General features: G+C 41.9%; 1 protein-coding gene across 1 annotated transcript in view; it reads right to left on the reverse strand.

The window, feature by feature from the left end:
* The window catches only part of LOC115470861 (fatty acyl-CoA hydrolase precursor, medium chain-like), a 68,929-nt gene extending 51,150 nt beyond the window's left edge, over window positions 1–17,779 (reverse strand). Inside the window, exons 1-4 of the mRNA XM_030204449.1 lie at window positions 17,632–17,779; window positions 17,378–17,518; window positions 8,282–8,486; window positions 2,725–2,863 (exon numbers count right to left, since the gene is read on the reverse strand). Coding sequence (XP_030060309.1) covers window positions 2,725–2,863; window positions 8,282–8,486; window positions 17,378–17,518; window positions 17,632–17,638 — 492 coding nt within the window. The 5' untranslated portion in view covers window positions 17,639–17,779. The remainder of the gene's footprint in view (window positions 1–2,724; window positions 2,864–8,281; window positions 8,487–17,377; window positions 17,519–17,631) is intronic.
* Between the last annotated feature and the right edge of the window lie 367 nt (window positions 17,780–18,146).

Raw genomic sequence — 18,146 nt, forward strand, 5'->3', positions numbered from 1 at the left:
CAATCACCACCCCCTGCTTGTGATCCTCCCTCAATCATCCCCTGCTTACAATCACCTCCAGTTACCACCCTGCTTGCAATCACCCCCAATCCCAAGAACACAGAGCTAGGTGGGGTGGGAGTGTATAGGGAGTGTATAGTAGTACCCTGCTACTGGGCCACCAAGAATGACCTCTGGGTAAGCCCTAGAGATGGATAGGGGATCTATGGTGGGGTCAGGCAGTGGAGAAGGATTGGGGTGAGGACAAGTTTTTTTTTTGGGGGGGGGGGCTTGGCATTGGGGAGGCTTTGGATGGGGCTTGGGAGGAGATTGCCAGCATGGGTTTATCAGAGGGTGATTGCTAGTAGAGGGGGGGGGGTGATCATGGTGATCAGAAAGATAGAATGGATGGTGGGAGTTGGAGGTCCATAGCTCACTTGCATGTTTTTGCAAGATGCTCATTTGGGTAGGAGATAAGTGCAGCCACCTGGCTACACTTCTTCTACCCAAATGAGTACTTTGCAGAAACATGTATGAGCAAATGAGCAGGTGTAAATCCCAATGACGAGGTGTTGGGACATACATGTGTCTTCCCCTTCTATACATGTAAATTATACTCCCGCCCAATTCACATCCATTGTCCACCTAATCTACACTCCTTTTCTACATTCACAAAATTTATGTTATACTTATGTAAATTCTGGGCTTTCTAAAATTACACATGTATGTTCTATAAGCATCTACATGCTTGTATTCACATGTGTGTATTACAAATAGGGCTTCAAAAATGAGGGCATAGTCAAGTTCACATGGGAACATTTTATTTAAGAGACATTATTGCCTGGAGCCTAGCATCAAGGATAAGTGAATGATTTTTATATTACGTAACAATCTTTTTTGTATGAAGAGCAGCACGGCTGCGGAGTGCAGGCCCTAGGCGGCAGGGGAAGGTTGAGGCCTTTTGGACAAGGGTGAATGCGGGGAGGTTCCTTAGTTTACACAGGTTGAATCGTGAGTAGTTTTTCTGGGTGTTTTCCCGGTAGTGTTTGATCATGTAGTTTTTTTGTCTCACTTTGTTTATTAGTATAAAAAAGTGAAGGAGAGAGTGAGTTTTTTAGATCACTCGTTTTTCTCACGTACTCATGAGTTTTTTTGCGTTTGGTCTTTTTTTCTCCTTTTCTCCTTTCACTGGGACCTATGATAGTACTCTACTCCTGAGTTTAATAGTGGTTTGAGAAATACTTCTTGTATTTTCCCTATTAGGAGCTCTGAGGTTCCTCATTGTTAATCTACAATTAAGGAATTCGTTGATTGAATCCTCTAATAACAAAGAGAGACATCTACATAACGTACTTTTCAAACTTTTTTTGATGTTGATTTATTTATTTGTTACATTTGTATTCCACATTTTACCACCTATTTGTAGACTCAATGTGACTTACATAGTACCGGAATAGCGTTTGCAGGCATTTTCAGTTTGATTCATTTTCAGATCTATCACCTATTTGGTTTGTTTTTTGATTCTGAATTATTAAATTAACTTGTTTTATTTGGATTCATTAAAGTAAAATGGGCAAAACGATTTTGCACTTCAGTCAGGTTTTACATCCATTTTCAATGTAACTTGCTGGCAGGATCTGCCAGAGAGGCAGAAGCACTACAAAACATCAAGGGTAGCACGAAGACCCCACAACACCGATAGAGGGGCAACGGACATTAACAGAGCCATGAAGACTCCAAGCCACTAATGTGGCACAAACAGTGGAATGAAGATCACAAGGCTGTCTACAAGTTACATCTAAAAACTAAGTTTTTGAGTTTAAAGTTCTAAGAAAATTACAAAATATATATAAAGTATAAAATAAGAAAAGACACAAGATGAAAAACATGGACCGGTGAAGAGGCAAGGCGAGCTAAGAAAATGTCTGGCTGTATATTGTATAATGTCTGGCTGTATATATATTGTATAAGGGACCTCAGCGGCAATGCATCTGTTAAGATGCATTGCCGCTGAGGTCCATTATACAATATATATATAAAATGTTTTTGTGCTAAACATATTGATTGAAGATAATAGTCGTTGGGTTTCTTTTGGTGTTGTTGACTGTTCAATGTGACCACTCCTCGTTTATATGCTCATATACGCACAGATATGCTGTTATTCTAATTATTTATGTGTCTATTCAGGAATAAATCTTAGCGCCCACTTTATAGAATTACCCCTTCCCCTGGATTCTCTACAGCGTGCCCAGAGATCCACGCCACAATCTGTGCAGATTCTATAATAATGCACTTAACAAGCTAATGAGTGCTGATGACAGCATTTAACAAGCAATAATGAGCACTAATTGGCACTAATTAGAATTTACACATACAAATCAATGAAGTGCACCGAACTTCTAATGCATGCAGGCAAAAAGGTGTGTGGTTATGGGTGGGGAAATGGGCGTTTTGTGAGTGCTCCAAAATTTACGCACATAGCTATAGAATATGTCCCAGTGCACGTAAATCTATGCGCCGGGATTTACGCTACATTTTCATTGGGTAAATGGATGCGTGTAGTTTTAGGCACTGAGATATCAACTAAGCTTATTCTATAATCGGCACCTAAATCTAAGCACCGATTATAGAATATGCTTAGTCGGGACTGATTTCAGCGCCCATTTTTTTTAGGCACCATATATGGAATCTCCCCCTTTGTATCTCTAGGGAACATTCTAAGTAGCCCATTCATTTTTTGCTTACTGGTAACTTTGATTTCTTCTTTCGTCGTGCAGATGTATAAACATTTAGGTACAAACAGTCTTCTGAAACTGGAAGGGGAGGAATATCTGTTTTCATAATTAATCTTATTACTTCTATCATGTGCTGTGACTGCAGGCACCTTTCAAGACAGAACAAGATATCAAAGGAAATCTTTGTCAGTTTCTTTGAAATTAAAGAAGTCTTTATTAAACAATGAGAGATAATACAAAGAGTAAAACACAACAGCATACGCAAACCACAGTAAACAGCAGTAAAGTATCATTTACCCCCACATAATCTACTATAATAAAACTCACCCTCAACGTTCTGAGGACACTGACATCAGTAAAGCCAACCTCTGACTTCCTTCAAAAAGGTTCAAAGGTTCGTGGTGGTGAAGCCACCAAAATCGCTCCAGGCCCCGCCCTCGAGGGCGGAGCAATGGCAGAACAACGAAGGGGTTGGCAGGGAGGAAGGCGGGGGGGGGGGTAAATCGCTCTGGGCCCCGCCCTCATGTCAAACGTAATGACGTTGGGGGCGGAGCAATGCCAGAACAACGAAGGGGTTGGCCAGGGAGGGAGGGAGGGGGGTGTTGGCGAAGAAAACCTTGCTAGGGCCTGTTTGCTCTGAAACGGGCTTCTTTTACTAGTATGAAATAAAACACAATACAACAACTTCTATATTTTTTTAATAATTTATAAAAGAAAACCCCCAAACATAAATACAGTAAAAGAAAACCCCCCACCTCCATAAAATACTGTGCTTAAAAGGAACAATGTGAAATAAAAGGCTCCCAAACCACCTCCCATTTAGATATAGTTTTACAACGTATAGCCCTCAATCGTTCCGTACCACAACTTATTCAACCACTTTACCAAAGAAGGGACTTGTGTGGTCTTCCAATAGGTAGCTAGTATTACTCTAGCTGCTGACATAGCATGGCAAACAAGCAGTGACTGAGATGCAGCTAGACCTGGAGGTTTTCCCAGAAAAATCTCAGTGAATTAAATTGAGGCTGATATAGCACAGGAAATCTCAGGCAACTTAGAAGTGTGCTGCTAAATGTAAACACATACAGAGGTAATCTGGTAATAGGACACCTATGTGGAAAGTCCAGGCTCCGATTTTTGGCCTGTTTTATAAAAGCAAAATAGCCCCTGGATTCTATACAGGATGCCCAAAGTTAAACACAGAAATTTGGGCGTGGATCCTAGATCTGCATGCATACAAATTAGTTAATTAATAAGTGGTGTTAAAAATCACTTAATTGTCAAAAATTAGAAAGATGCATGTGAATCTGCTCCATGCTTAATTCTATGACCGTGTGACTAAATTTTATAGCATGCTACTCAAAAGGGGGTGTGGCCATGGGAGGGGCTCAGGCAGGTCAGGGTTGTTCTGAGGATTTAATCGTGGTTATAGAACAGGGACATTTCTGTGCACAACTGCAATTACTTGCATGCCAGGATTTACACCAAGTTTCAGCAGGTGTAAGTGTGGCACCCACAGTTGGACACGAGATCCATGCTAACCTAGTATTCAGCAGAGGGCACTCTGCATGGAGCACCCTTTATAGAATACTATCTTAGCGTGGATCTTTTCAAAGCCTAGCTTTGGGCACCACGTTCTGAATTCCCTTCTAAGCACCCAGAATCAACCTCGATAGCGTACGAATGGTGAAGCACACATTTACACCTGCTTCAAAAATGGTGTAACTATTTGTAGTCTGTGGGGTAGATTCAGTAAAGGACACCTAAAGTTAGGTTCCAAAAAACAACAAGGCAAACGATCTGCAAAATCCAATATGGGAAAGAAAGCCAGCAGATCAATATCACAACAATAAAATCTTTTTGTTCTAAGATGTCAGACACCGATGCAATGTGGAGAAACTCTTTTGCACTCTAGTTGAATCTTGGACCACATCCTGAGGCAGCGAATGGCGAAACATGCCACATGTAGGTGGAGGCGTCCGTGTACTGCATTTTATGTAATCTTGTATGGAAGATATGCAAGAGATACAAATTGAAGCTGTAAGGCGTTTTAAAGGATTGTTATACAAGATGAAAAATATTTTCTAAGAATAAAGTTTCAAGATGGTTGGAATACAAAAAGAAGTTTGGATCTAAGTGATGTTACAAACAGATTTAAATATTAACAGCTGGGTTGATGATTATTTATGTACAGAGATACCTTTGCTGATTTGGTAGACCAGCTAAGGAGACGTACTTAACTACTGGCATTTAGGCACAAAAATTCATGTATTCTATAAAACCAGGCCAAAATACTGGATGTGTCCCTCCCCTATGCCCCTCCACTGGCCACACCCACCTCAAAATTGCATGCTATAGAAATTAGGTGCGTTGTTTGTAGAATAGGGGAGTAAAACAGTTGCATGTGTAAATACTAATTAGTGCCAGTTTAGCACTAATTATTGATAGCTATCGCCAATTAAGCACCAATTGTGCCAATTAGTGTATGTGCGTTAATGACCCTATTCTATAACCGTGCACCCAATTGCACACCTATCTTTGGGTGCTATTTATAGAATAAGGGTTTGAGCATGCTGACGTTCTTTATAAAATGTGCATATGCTGGAGCTCTGCCCAGTGAGCACCTGCAGAAATGCTTATGAAAGCCTGTGTAAAAGTATTTGATCTTTTGACATGGCAGTACAAGTTTATATAATAAACCCTTTCTTCTGAAGAGCACAGGTACAAATCAAAGTAGGGTATACACAAAAAGTAGCAAATATGAGTTATCTTGTTGGGCAGACGATGGACCGTGCAGGTCTTTTTCTGCCGTCATCTACTATGTTACTATGTTACTATATGTTCATGTGAAATACTGTAATTACCCATCCCCCCTCCATAAAGTACGAGCCAATCAAATGAAGCACATGCTTTCATGAAAAGTAAAGGGAACGGTGTCATTAAAATAAATAAAAATCCTGGCTTAACAATGGAGGATTGTTGAAACGGAAACTGTTTTCCTTATATACTCCCCTGGGAAATTGGGAGTGAGGAAGCTATATTGATTGAATTTACCCAGGGGATTACGAAACTGGTGTTAGGAACTCTCCAGATTTATTGGGGGGGGGGGGAGGGGTATAGTGTTAGTGCTAGGGGTGGAGAACCCAGCCCAAAGGGGGGTTTCAGGAGTTGAATGAAAGGGGATATCATAAGGGGATGGAGTTAAGATGCAATAAAAAAAACTGTTGCATTGTTGAGCACAGGGTCTTTGGTTACCCTCACCCCCACCGGACCTGTGAGGAGAGGGGGGTATCCTAATCAGGCCCCATAAACCTAAGGCTGAATAAAGAGGTAGTTTCTGCTGGAACAGCAATAACTGAAAGGAGAGTTCCGGGTGGGAGCAAAGCAGGGAGAAGCCTGTTCAGTGTCACAGGGAGCAGTGGCGTAGCTACGTGGGGCCTGGGGGGCCTGGGCCCCCGTAGATTTGCTGACGACCCGACCAACCCCCCTCCTGCCGCGAACTTGCCGTCGCCATCGCCTGCCTTTGCTGCTTTCTGAAGTTGAACGTGCAAGACGTCAGAAACAGAAGGAAGCCTTTTGCAAGAAGAAGAGGACCTTGGCTGGTGGGGGTTGGGGTCCTCCGCCAGCAAAGGTAGGCAACGGTGGGTTGGCGGCGGGAGGGGGGGTCGAGAGGGTTGGCGGCAGGAGGGGGGTTGAGAGGGTCAGCGGCGGGAGGGGGCAAAATCAGCAATGGTGGGGGGAGTCGGCAGCAGGGGGGGCAAAGTCGGCAATAGCGGGGGGGGGGGACTAAAATGTGCCCCCTCACCTTGGGCTCTGGACCCCCCTCCCGCCGAAGTCTGGCTACGCCCCTGACAGGGAGCAGCTCAAAGAAGTGCCTCTCTGAGAGGGAAGAGAACAGACACGGTGGTCCGGTCCTAAGGGGGTCTGGCAGCTGGGTAAAAGCCCAGCAGGACGCTCGCCTGCAGAAGGAGCAGGAAGCTACGGCCTTGAATTGTTCTGCCAGGAAGGATGGGTAAAGGTGGGCTAGACAGTACTGTAAATAGGTAAATACTCTAGGATTTTTCAAAAGTACATCAACTTAGTTGCTGAGACCCTCTACCAGTAACACAGATTGCTGTTAAATGAATCAGATGAAGTTTGATAGCTGCCTTTTGAGGCATTCCAGTACAAATTGTTTGCATTTAATACAAGCATTGGAGTGATGAGTATTTTTGTAGTACGAGTGAAGGTCCTTTACTCTGGGACCAATAAAAGAGTGGCTTAAAACCCCATGGCCTACCAGGATTTAGCCTGGCCCTGGCCTGTGCCCAACTCACCTAAACAGAACTTGGTTTGTGTCCCAGGTCTCAGGTACCCAGCCTGAGAGCTTAGCCAGTGCCCAGGACTTGAGAGTAAGACCAAGGTTACACGTAGAATGAAGGTAATAAATAGAAATAAAACAAAACATAGAAAAGAAAATAAGATGATACCTTTTGTATTGGACTAACTTAATGCATTTTTTTTGTTTAGCTTTCGAAGGCAACGCCTTCTTTGAATGTCGATAATGGGTGATATTTTAACATTGCACAAATATATCAAGACTCTTGTAGGCATCATTTTTACTCCAGGTGCAAAGAATAAAACAAGGAAGCACACAAGAGGAAAATAGATGCCTCCGGAGGATGGAATTCTTCATAGAGCAGTGCAATTTTAAAATTTTCCACTATGTGGAAGTCTAAAGTTACAGGAATAGCATCAAAGGAACAAGACGTACAAATATATAATAATATAGATTGAGTCTAGTTAAAAGTGGCAAACTAGGAAACTGAGTTGATCACTATGTTTACCCCATGTTTACTAAGCTGCGCTAGTGATGGGTAATACGCTAATGCCGACACAGCCCGTTCACTTTGAATGGGCTGTGTCAGCGTTGCCATGTGGCAGCCACTAGTGCGGCTTAGTAAACAGGGTGGTTAGTGTCAGAAAAGACTTTTTAATATTATATTATACAGATGACTAGTGGCTACAGGTGGTTACTGTTCACCGGACCTTCCTCTGGATTGGCAAATGGGCAACTAATAGAATGCAGGTGCGGCTGAACCTAACATAAGTACATAAGTATTGCCATACTGGGAAAGACCAAAGGTCCATCGAGCCCAGCATCCTGTTTCCAACAGTGGCCAATCCAGGTCACAAAAACTTGGCAAGATCCCAAAAATGTACAAAACATTTTATACTGCTTATCCCAGAAATAGTGGATTTCCCCCAAGTTCATTTAATAACGGTCTATGGACTTTTCCTTTAGGAAGCCGTCCAAACCTTTTTTAAACTCCGCTAAGCTAACCGCCTTTACCACATTCTCTGGCAACGAATTCCAGAGTTTAATTACACGTTGAGTGAAGATTTTCTCTGATTCATTTTAAATTTACTACATTGTAGCTTCATCGCATTCCCCCTAGTCCTAGTATTTTGGAACACGTGAACAGACGCTTCACATCTACCCGTTCAACTCCACTCATTATTTTATAGACCTCTATCATATCTCCCCTCAGCCGCCTTTATAATTTATAGATATACAAAGGTCTTACATTGGTGGGTTGGATGTAGCATCTCTAACTCCATTCCAGCACTCAGCAGGCTGTGGGGATGAAAATCTCAGTGGTCCAACTGGTGGTTTTGCGAATGGAATCCCAAGGTAAGCCTCAACTTGTCTGTCTGTGCCTTTTACTTTCAGGAGCGTTCCTTGGAGTTTCCCATATTTTGTGACCACAGTGGGCTGTAAAACTCCTTTCCCTTTAAGAAAAGCCAACATCATTAAAAGAACAATAATTGACAGTTCTACATGCAGTACAATAAGGGAGTAATTTTATAAGGAGGCTAAGGTGCTAAGAACATGTGATATTTTAGTCATTTATATGAGGATGTGCTCACATATGCCTGTAAATGGCTTTTTTCTGCTACATGCTATTTTATAAGTACGCACCTATATTCGATAGTGCATTAATTAATTAATTTATGTATTTATTTATGCAGTCTTGTATCCCACTATTATCCAAAAACAAGTTTCAGTTCAAAGTGGCGTACAATTTACATTTTAAAATGGAGTTACAATTTACTTATATTACGATTTACATTTTGGTGGAGTTACAGTAGTGTTGTGCAATGTGGAGAGAGCTTCTATAGTTCGTGTAGTTGTTCACAGAGTTTTTGAATAGGAGTTTTTGAACAGGTGGTGGTAGATTTGTGTTTAGTTGAGGAATTTTGGTGTTATTTATTCATATATTTTGAAAAGGTAATTTTGAGGAAGGAAGTCGATGATTGATTTGCTTAGCTGTAGAATGTTTTGAAGAGGTAGGTTTTCATTTCTATTCAGAATTTGGAGGAGATTTGTGAAGCTTCTTAAGGCTTTTTGTATTGAGATCCACCATTTGGAACCTAGGTAGTTAAATTCTGCTGTGTAGATGGTTTTGTAGATAGTGTTTTTGCAGTTTGGTAGGTGTAGGAGTAGGTAGCATCTGTTTCCTGGGTTTGCATTTCTTGGGGATAATACAATCATGTCAAGCATATATTCGGGTGCCATACTGAATAATATCTTGAGGATTAGATGCTTGTTTTGAAAAGTAATCTTGCCTTGATTGGTAGCCAATGTAGTGCTTCAAGCAGTGGGGTTGCTCTTTCGTATTTCTATTTCTTGAAGATTAGTCTTGCTGCTGTGTTTTGGACTGTTTGCAGCGATTTTATGTGTTCTCCTTGCAACCTACATATGCTGCATTACAGTAATCAAGTTGAGATAGTATCGTTGATTGGACCAGTATCGGGAATGATTGTCTGGGGAAATAGTCTCTTATCCTCCTCAGTTTCCATAGTGTTCTGAAGCATTTTGATGTTACTTCGGATATTTGAGTGTCTAGTGTTAGATGTTTGTCGAGAATGATTCCCAGTATTTTAAGTTGTGTTTTGTTGTGGTATGTTTGTTGGTTGATTGTAAGCTTTTGGTAAGATGTGGGGGTTGTGTAGGCTGGATAGTACTAGGAATTTGGTTTTGTCTCTATTCTCCTTGAGCTTAAAAGTTGTTGCCCATTCTTCCATGAGGTCTAAGCCTTTTTTAATTTTGTCCTGTATGTTTGTGATATTGTTTTGAAAAAGTATGAAGATGGTGATGCCATCTGCACATATGAATGGGTTGAAACCCATTATTTCTAGTTTTGTTTCTGAGAGGCGCCATCACTACGTTGAACAGTATTGATGAAATTGGCGATCCTTGTGGTACCCCACACTCTGAGGTCCATGACACTGATATTTGGTGGGACATTTTTACAATATAGGATCTGATCTTTAGGAAACTATTGAACCATGTTGCCACTGCACCGCTGATTCCCATGTTGTTGAGCAGTGTCATTAGTGTCTTATGGTCTACTAAATCAAATGCATTTGACATGTCGAATTGTAGTAATAATACGTTTTGTCCTTGGCGTAGTAAGTTTCTGAATTTCATTATCAGGGTGGTTATGATCATCTCAGTGCTGTGTTGTGGTCTGAACCCTGATTAGGAGCTATGAAGAATTGAGAATTTTGTCAAGTATTCCATTAGTTGCTGTGTTACTAGACCTTCCATCATTTTGGTCAGTAGTGGTATTGAGGCTACTGGTCTGTAGTTTGTTATGTCGCTGATCTGGCTGGTTGTATTTTTGGGGATAGGTGTGACTACTATGTACACTTTGCTGGAGGGCATACACATGAATGACGTTTGGATGGACCACACCATTATGCAGGTATTACACCTATGAAAATTATGTTACTTATGTCATGGTTTATTTCCCCATTCAAACAACACCAGCCATTGAATTTAACATTAAAATTATATTTCAAATTTTAAATATGAAATTAAGAATATTAAATATATATTAATTTGCACAAATAAGATGTCACCAGTTTATGCAATGGTAATTATAACATATTTTATCTACAAATATAATCATGCTTTCTCAACAGAGGAGTGGCCTAGTGGTTAGGGTGGTAGACTTTGGTCCTGGGGAACTGAGGAACTGAGTTTGATTCCTGGCACAGGCAGCTCCCTGTGACTCTGGGCAAGTCACTTAACCCTCCATTGCCCCATGTAAGCCGCATTGAGCCTGCCATGAGTGGGAAAGCGTGGGGTACAAATGTAACAAAAAAAAACTTCAGCATCACTTTTATAGTAAACTAAGCTCTTGAACTGAGACTGGAAAGATCCATACTCAGGTTAGTACTTAGGTCACATATTTAAATCCCTTTTGTAAAAATGTTTACCAACTCTCTCTCTCTCTCTCTCTCTCTCTCTCCTCCTTTATGTCAGCCTACTCCTTTTCTTTACTAAATAAACAAGGCAGAACTTTATCTCTGATGGGTGCATTTCTCTTTTTAGTGTAACCTTCTTCACATTTCAAATGGTGAATTAACTCTCCCCAAAATAAATGGATAATTAAGACACCCTGCTAAGCCACCCCAAATTTATGTTTATTCCTGTTCTACTCATTCGCACTAGAACGGTTTATACTCTTTCTCTTACTTACTTCAGTTCTGTTTCTGATTCTAAAAGTCTTTAGTTGTTGGACCAATTCTCAGTCCCAGACTCTTTTCATTTGCAGTCCCTTCAATGAACTGCTCTATCACTGTTCTGTCAGTCACTGAATTTGATATCTTTAAACATTATATGCAATTTGTGCTGTCAGTTTTCTTTAAATAATTTAGCCCCCCCCCCCCCCCCCCCCGTTTACAAAGCCGCTCTAGCGGCTGCCATATGGCAATGCTGGCACAGCCCATTCAAAGGGCTGTGGCAATTCTACCACAGCTTTGTAAACAGGGAGGTTAGTGACTATCAAATTATCATTTTCAGAAAATTTGATCAAGATTTGTTGTTGCCTCCTGGATTATTCCAGTCCTGGCCCTGGTCCCAACAACCTATAAATTTATTTATGTATCTGGTTCCCACTACTGAGATCATAATACTGGGCAGCTGCCTAAGTAATTACACAAACCCAGGATTACAATTCAATTCTGTATCTTGCTACTATTGATCACTGATGCAAATCAGATTGTCTTCCCCTGAATAAACATGTGACCTCCTAAAATCTGCATCAATATCCTTTCCAGTTGGCTAAAGAAGGCATTAGATTCCTTGAGAAACCATCAAGAAGAATGTTATGATTTTGCAAATAACCCTGCAAGAGCTTTTGCCAGCTTGATCTCCCTTACACCTGTCCTAGTGGAGTCAATTAGAAGTGACTAAAATGATGGTTACTCCCAAAATACTTTCTATTCTTGAAATGCTTCCCTTTCTCTGTCTGTTCCATCAGAATGGTCTATGGTGCATGGACACAGTCGCAAAAACAAAAAAAAGGGGTGGGGAAAATAGGCTCTATTCAAACAATGGGGCAGACGTATAGATTAGTTAAAACAATGATTTTTATTGTTAATAGGTGACTCAACACAGTCGTGTTTCGGCACCGTAGCGCCTTCCTCAGGAGTCTTCCGGAAGTGTTTCAATCTTTGAGGTGATTGGCACACTGGGGAAAAAACACTAAGGGATACACAATCCTTTCTTCCAAAGGAGTATTCAATGGTTAGATGGGTAACACTCAGGAAGATAATGGCATAAAGAAATGCACAGTTCCTCCTTAAGAGTGAGCGAGTGGCGATGCAAAAATCTCAAGAATATTTGCACACCTTTAGTGTTTTTTCCCCAGTGTGCCAATCACCTCAAAGTATCCCTTAGTGTTTTTTCCCCCAATGTGCCAATCACCTCAAAGATTGAAACACTTCCGGAAGACTCCTGAGGAAGGCGCAACGGCGCCGAAACACGGCTGTGTTGAGTCACCTATTCACAATAAAAATCATTGTTTTAACTAATCTATACGTCTGCCCCATTGTTTGAATAGAGCCTATTTTCCCCACCCCTTTTTTTGTTTTCGCTTTTTTGTCCTGTGGGGATCAAGTGCACCTCCACACTCCGTGTGGTTTTTCTCTGGCATGGACACAGTCAGCACAGGCCCCTGTGGTTTCTCTTGAAAAAGCCTTGTTGTAGCCCCCCCCCCCCCCCTCTTCAAAAAGTTACTAGTATGATTCCAAAGCTAGTTGATGCTACTAATCTACCTCTGACTGCCACCTTATTAGCCTTTCAGGCATTGGATTGGGGCCTTGAACTGCCAGACCCTTCTCCAGCTCATTTCCCAATTTGGAACAACAATAAAATTCTTATTAATAATGTTGAAATCTGCTGGAAGAAAAGGTATGCCAGAGGAATTTTGCCCGTTGGTCAATTCTTTGATTTGAGTTCAGTCTTTCACAGACCCAATTTTGTAAATGATTCCAACTGCATCAGTGGTCTGCATACTACTGACCTTTCAACTGATATTTATTTATTGATTGATTGAGATTTATTAACTGCCTTTATGAAAGCGGTGTACAGAGGTTACAGTTTAACATCAAACGTACAATTTTGTTATCAGTATAACAATAGTAAAATATACAAGTATAAACATAAATACAATGAAAGAAGAAAACTTGAAAACAGCAAATTGAAACCTAATAATAAGACTACCATGAAACAGGATCAAAAATATACACATTTAACAGCACTGAAATTCAAATAACAGAGACATAATATGATGCAAGCATAATAATGACGGACTATCTAATAAGCACACAATTAGAACATTCAGATAACATTGCTGTGATCCTAATGCTTTTCTACAAATAGCTGAGGGGCCAAGTGCAGATATGTAGATGGGGACAAGATGCATGGTACAGATATGACCAGATCCTTTGCTACATTGTCCTACGCTGGACCCAGGTTCTACATGATGTCACAATCTTGTCTAATAGAAATGGTGTCTGTAAAGTCCAGCAAAAAGATTTAAAAGCTAACCCCCAAGAAATGGGTCCCCTTTCAGAGTCAGTGTATTTATACTTCATATTTAGCTTCTATAACAGAATCAATATTCTTCTTGGCTCATCATACCTATCTGACTCCCCTGAAAATCTCCAGATTCTCAGCCAACAAGGATTCCCACTGCTGACCATATAGCTCGCCCCTGTCTAACAACATAGCTGTATGGGAGCAGGTCAAAATGTTACTGCCAATCACAGACCAATTATAAAGTGGTGATTTGGCCTTTGGGTGGTCTTCAAACCAAATTAACCAAACCAGATATATATTTTTTCAACTTCTTTCAGCTTTTGTTTAAAACAAATAATAGATGGAAAGATCTTCATCCAAACTGATCTTACAATCTGGTGGAATATGGTGTACCTCTAAAGAAGGAATTACTATTACTATTATTATGTTTATTACAGTTCGTAATATTCTACTTACAAGACTTTTGTAATGTTTTGTTTTTTTTACTATGTAAGCTGCATTGAACCTGCTGTGTGTGGGAAAGCGCAGGGTACAAATGTAATAAATAAATAAATAATAAATAAGATATGAATAGATAGCTATAGGTAAATTAACCTCCTATACCATTGAACAGCAGATATGGGAAATATTGGATAAATATGTTACTTGATAAGAACATAAGAGTACCCATACTGGGTCAGACCAATGGTCCATCTAGCCCAGTATCCTGTTTCCAACACTGGCCAAGTCAGGTCACAAGTACCTGGCAGAAACCCAAGTTGTAGCAACATTCCATGCTACAAATCTCAGGGTAAGCAGTTGCTTCCCATGTCTGTCTCAATAGCAGACTATACACTTTTCCACCAGGAATTTGTCCAAACCTTTTTTAAACCTAGAAACAATAACCGCTGTTACCACATCCTCCGGTAAAGAGTTCCAGAGCTTAACTATTCGTTGAGTGAAAAAAGATTTCCTCCTATTTGTTTTAAAAGTATTTCTATGTCACTTCCTCGAGTGTCCCCTAGTATTTTTTACCTTTGGAATGAGTAAAAAATCAATTTACTTCTACTCGTTCTACACCACTCAGGATTTTGTAGACCTCAATCATATCTCCCCTCATCCATTTCTTTTCCAAGCTGAAGAGCCCTAACCTCTTTAGCCTTTCCTCATACGAGAGGAGTTCCATCCCCTTTATCATTTTGGTCACTCTTCTTTGAACCTTTTCTAAATCTGTTATATCTTTTTTGAGATACAGCGACCAGAACTGAATGCAATACTCAAGGTGAGGTGCTTTTAACATGTAAATATAGTGAAAGAATGCATACCAGCTAATATTCAAAACAATATAAGTGGGCAGGAGAGGACTATCTGTGGCTAACTGCTGATATTCAGCTGCACTTAACTGGTTAGCACCGCTGAATATTTTCGGTTAGCACCTACACCAGAACCGGATAACGTATGGGCATTCCAGGGGCAGAGTTGGCTGACCACATAAGATAATCACTTAGGGCCCTGTTTACTAAGGTGCCTTAGCGTTCTTAACATGCCTGTTAGCCCATGTGCTAACTGTGTAGGCGCCTATAGGGATATTGTAAGCATGTACACTGTTAACACACGTACATGTTTAACGTACGTTAAAAACACTAACGCACCTATAGCGCGGCTTAGTAAACTGGGCCCTTAAATTGGGCTGCATAAATATCAGCCCTTGTCAGACTTGTGAGTTCTTGTACCAAGTAGAGCGCTGCTGAGCCCAGTACTCGGACCAGGTTCTGCTTGGCGGCTGGACAATCCCCGGTTTCACCTGCGCTGACCGCCGTTGCCCAGAGGTTGAGCCCCTAGGTGCGGGCGGCCTGCAGGACTTACGGGACAGAGCTGGAAGTGGGGTGATGAATGTGTCGGCCAGGCAGGCAGCAGGTCAAGAGAGTAATCCAGGTACAAGCGGCAGTCAGTAGGCAGGCAGCAGACAAGAGAGTAATCCAGGTACAGGCAAGTCAGTAGGCAGGTGGCAGGCAAGAGAGTAATCCAGGTACAGGTGAAAGTCTGTAGGCAGGGGGCAGGCAAGAGAGTAATCCAGGTACAGGCGAAAGTCAGTAGGTAGGCGGCAGTCAAGAGAGTAATCCAGGTACAGGCGAAAGTCATCAGGCAGGCGGCAGGCAAGACAGTAATCCAGGTACAGATGAAAGTCAGCAGGCAGGCGGCAGGCAAGAGAGTAATCCAGGTACAGGTGAAAGTCAGTAGGCAGGCGGCAGGCAAGAGAGTAATCCAGGTACAGGCGAAAGTCAGCAGGCAGGTGGCAGGCAAGAGAATAATCCAGATGCAGGTGAAAGTCAGTAGGCAGGCCGCAGGCAGAAGGGTAATCCAGGTACAGGCAAAGTCAGCAATGAGGGACCAAAAGATAAGAAGCAGACTACAGAGTTAGAAACACCTACCAAAGTAGAAGCTGAAGCATGGAGTCCAGGGAGAGCTCAGCTGATAAAGTGCTGGCGTCAGTGGCATAGCTAGATGGGGCGCAGGGGGAGCGGTCGCTCCCCTAAACAGCTGTTTTGAAAAAATGGCGCCTATGCGCCTCAGGGCAATAAATATTTTTTTCTGCTCCCTCCCTCTCGAGTCTTCTTCTGCCCGTCTCTCCCGTCCCGTCCACGTGGCCACATTTTACTTCCCTGAAGCCTTCTCCGTCTCCCTCCTGTGCAGCACCAGCGATTCACAGTCAGCCTTCTGCCAGCGTCGGGGCCTCTCTCTCCTCAGACGCGTCCCACCTCTGCGGAAAACAGGAAGTTGCAATAGAGTAGGCGGGACGCGCCTGAGGAGAGAGAGGCCCCGACGCTGGCAGAAGGCTGACTATGAATCGAATCGCTGGTGCTGCGCAGGAGGGAGACGGAGAAGGCTTCAGGGATGTAAGAAGTGACCACGCGGACGGGACGGGAGAGACGGGCAGAAGAAGACTCGGGAGGGAGGGAGCAGAAAAAAAATTTATTGCCAACGATTTACACCAATTAAGCATGGATCTACCTTATTCTTTAACACTGTTCACAAATTCTAGGGATGCCCATGCCCCTCCCATGGCCACACCCTCTTTTCAGATCTACATGTAAAAATGTATATGTGCATCTTTATAGAATACTGAATATAAAGATGCGCTTGTAAATTCAAATTATTGTCAATTAGCACAAATAATTACATAAGGACATAAGTGTAGCCATACTAGATTGGACCAGGTCCATCTAGCCCAGTATCATGTTTCCTACAGTGGCCAAGCCAGGTCACAAGTACCTGGCAGAAACCCAAATTGTAGCAACATTCCATGCTACCAATCCCAGGTCAAGCAGTAGCTTCCCCATGTCTGTCTCAATAGCAGACTATGGACTTTTCCTCCAGGAACTTGTCCAAAGCGTTTTCAATCCCAGATACGCTAACCGCTGTGACCACTAACTATTCTCCGAGTGAAAAAATATTTCCTCCTACTGGTTTAAATGTATTTCCATGTAACTTCATTGAGTGTCCCATAGTCTCATTGAGTGTCCCATAGTCTGTACTTTTTTGAAAGAATAAAAAATCGATTCACTTCTACTCGTTCTACACATCTCAGGATTTTGTAGACCTCAGTCATATCCCTCCTCAGCTGTCTCTTTTCCAAGCTAAAGAGCCCTAATCTCTTTATCATTTTGGTCACTCTTTGAACTTTTTCTAGTTTTGCTAACACATTGAGAGTCATATATATAAATAAGGGGATAATGGGTTGCTTTTACCAATTCAAACCCTCTATGAACATATGAATATCAATGTTGTAAAATTATTTTGAGCTTACCCTTGACTGTTGCTGCACTAGCTGTGAAACAAATATTGCAAATCAAACAGAGCAGCAGACCGGTGGCACAGGAAGCCATTCTTGGGGTTTCTAGAGGTAACGAGGAGTAGAGTTTTGTCACAGTGCTGTAATGTATTGCAACTGGGAATGCAAGAGAAGGAAAGCAATCAATTACACACAGGCACAGGAGCTCCTTATTCTTGGCACTCTATTTAACTTGGTTTAAAAATTAACCTTATAATGTTACACTGTACCATTCATGGTCCATCAGTTTTGTTCAAATTAAGGGACTGTGCTTTCCCATCCCATTATACTACTGCTGAATCCAAATTCAGCATACTTGAGAACTCTCTGGGTTTCACCCTGAGTCTTCAGGTTAGAAGCCACTTTCCAGGAGAGATTCCAGGATCTGGTAGCGGTAACCTCCTCTTTTATGCAGAGATTGGTGGGCACAGGACCACAGCAAAGGCAACAGATAAGGGGAAACTTTTCCGCTTCCTGAACACCACTGATTGGTTCTAGTGAGCAAAATGAGCCAATGGGTGACAAGAGCTACGGAAGCAGCAAGTTGCTCAGACCCATTGTCTGGTGCTCCTGCTGGAGCTGCTGCTGCTGCTGCATGAGGGGAGTGGAAGTGGAAAAAGAATGAGAGGAGGAACCCAGGAATGTAAGAACTAGGGATGGGCAGTCAGAGAAGTTTTGTTTCATGTGACTTCCTAAGTCATTTCTGGGAATATTTCTTTTGTTCATTTTTTTCCCCAGGCATTTG

Source organism: Microcaecilia unicolor, chromosome 5, assembly GCF_901765095.1.
Source record: "Microcaecilia unicolor chromosome 5, aMicUni1.1, whole genome shotgun sequence".
Taxonomy (NCBI): domain Eukaryota; kingdom Metazoa; phylum Chordata; class Amphibia; order Gymnophiona; family Siphonopidae; genus Microcaecilia; species Microcaecilia unicolor.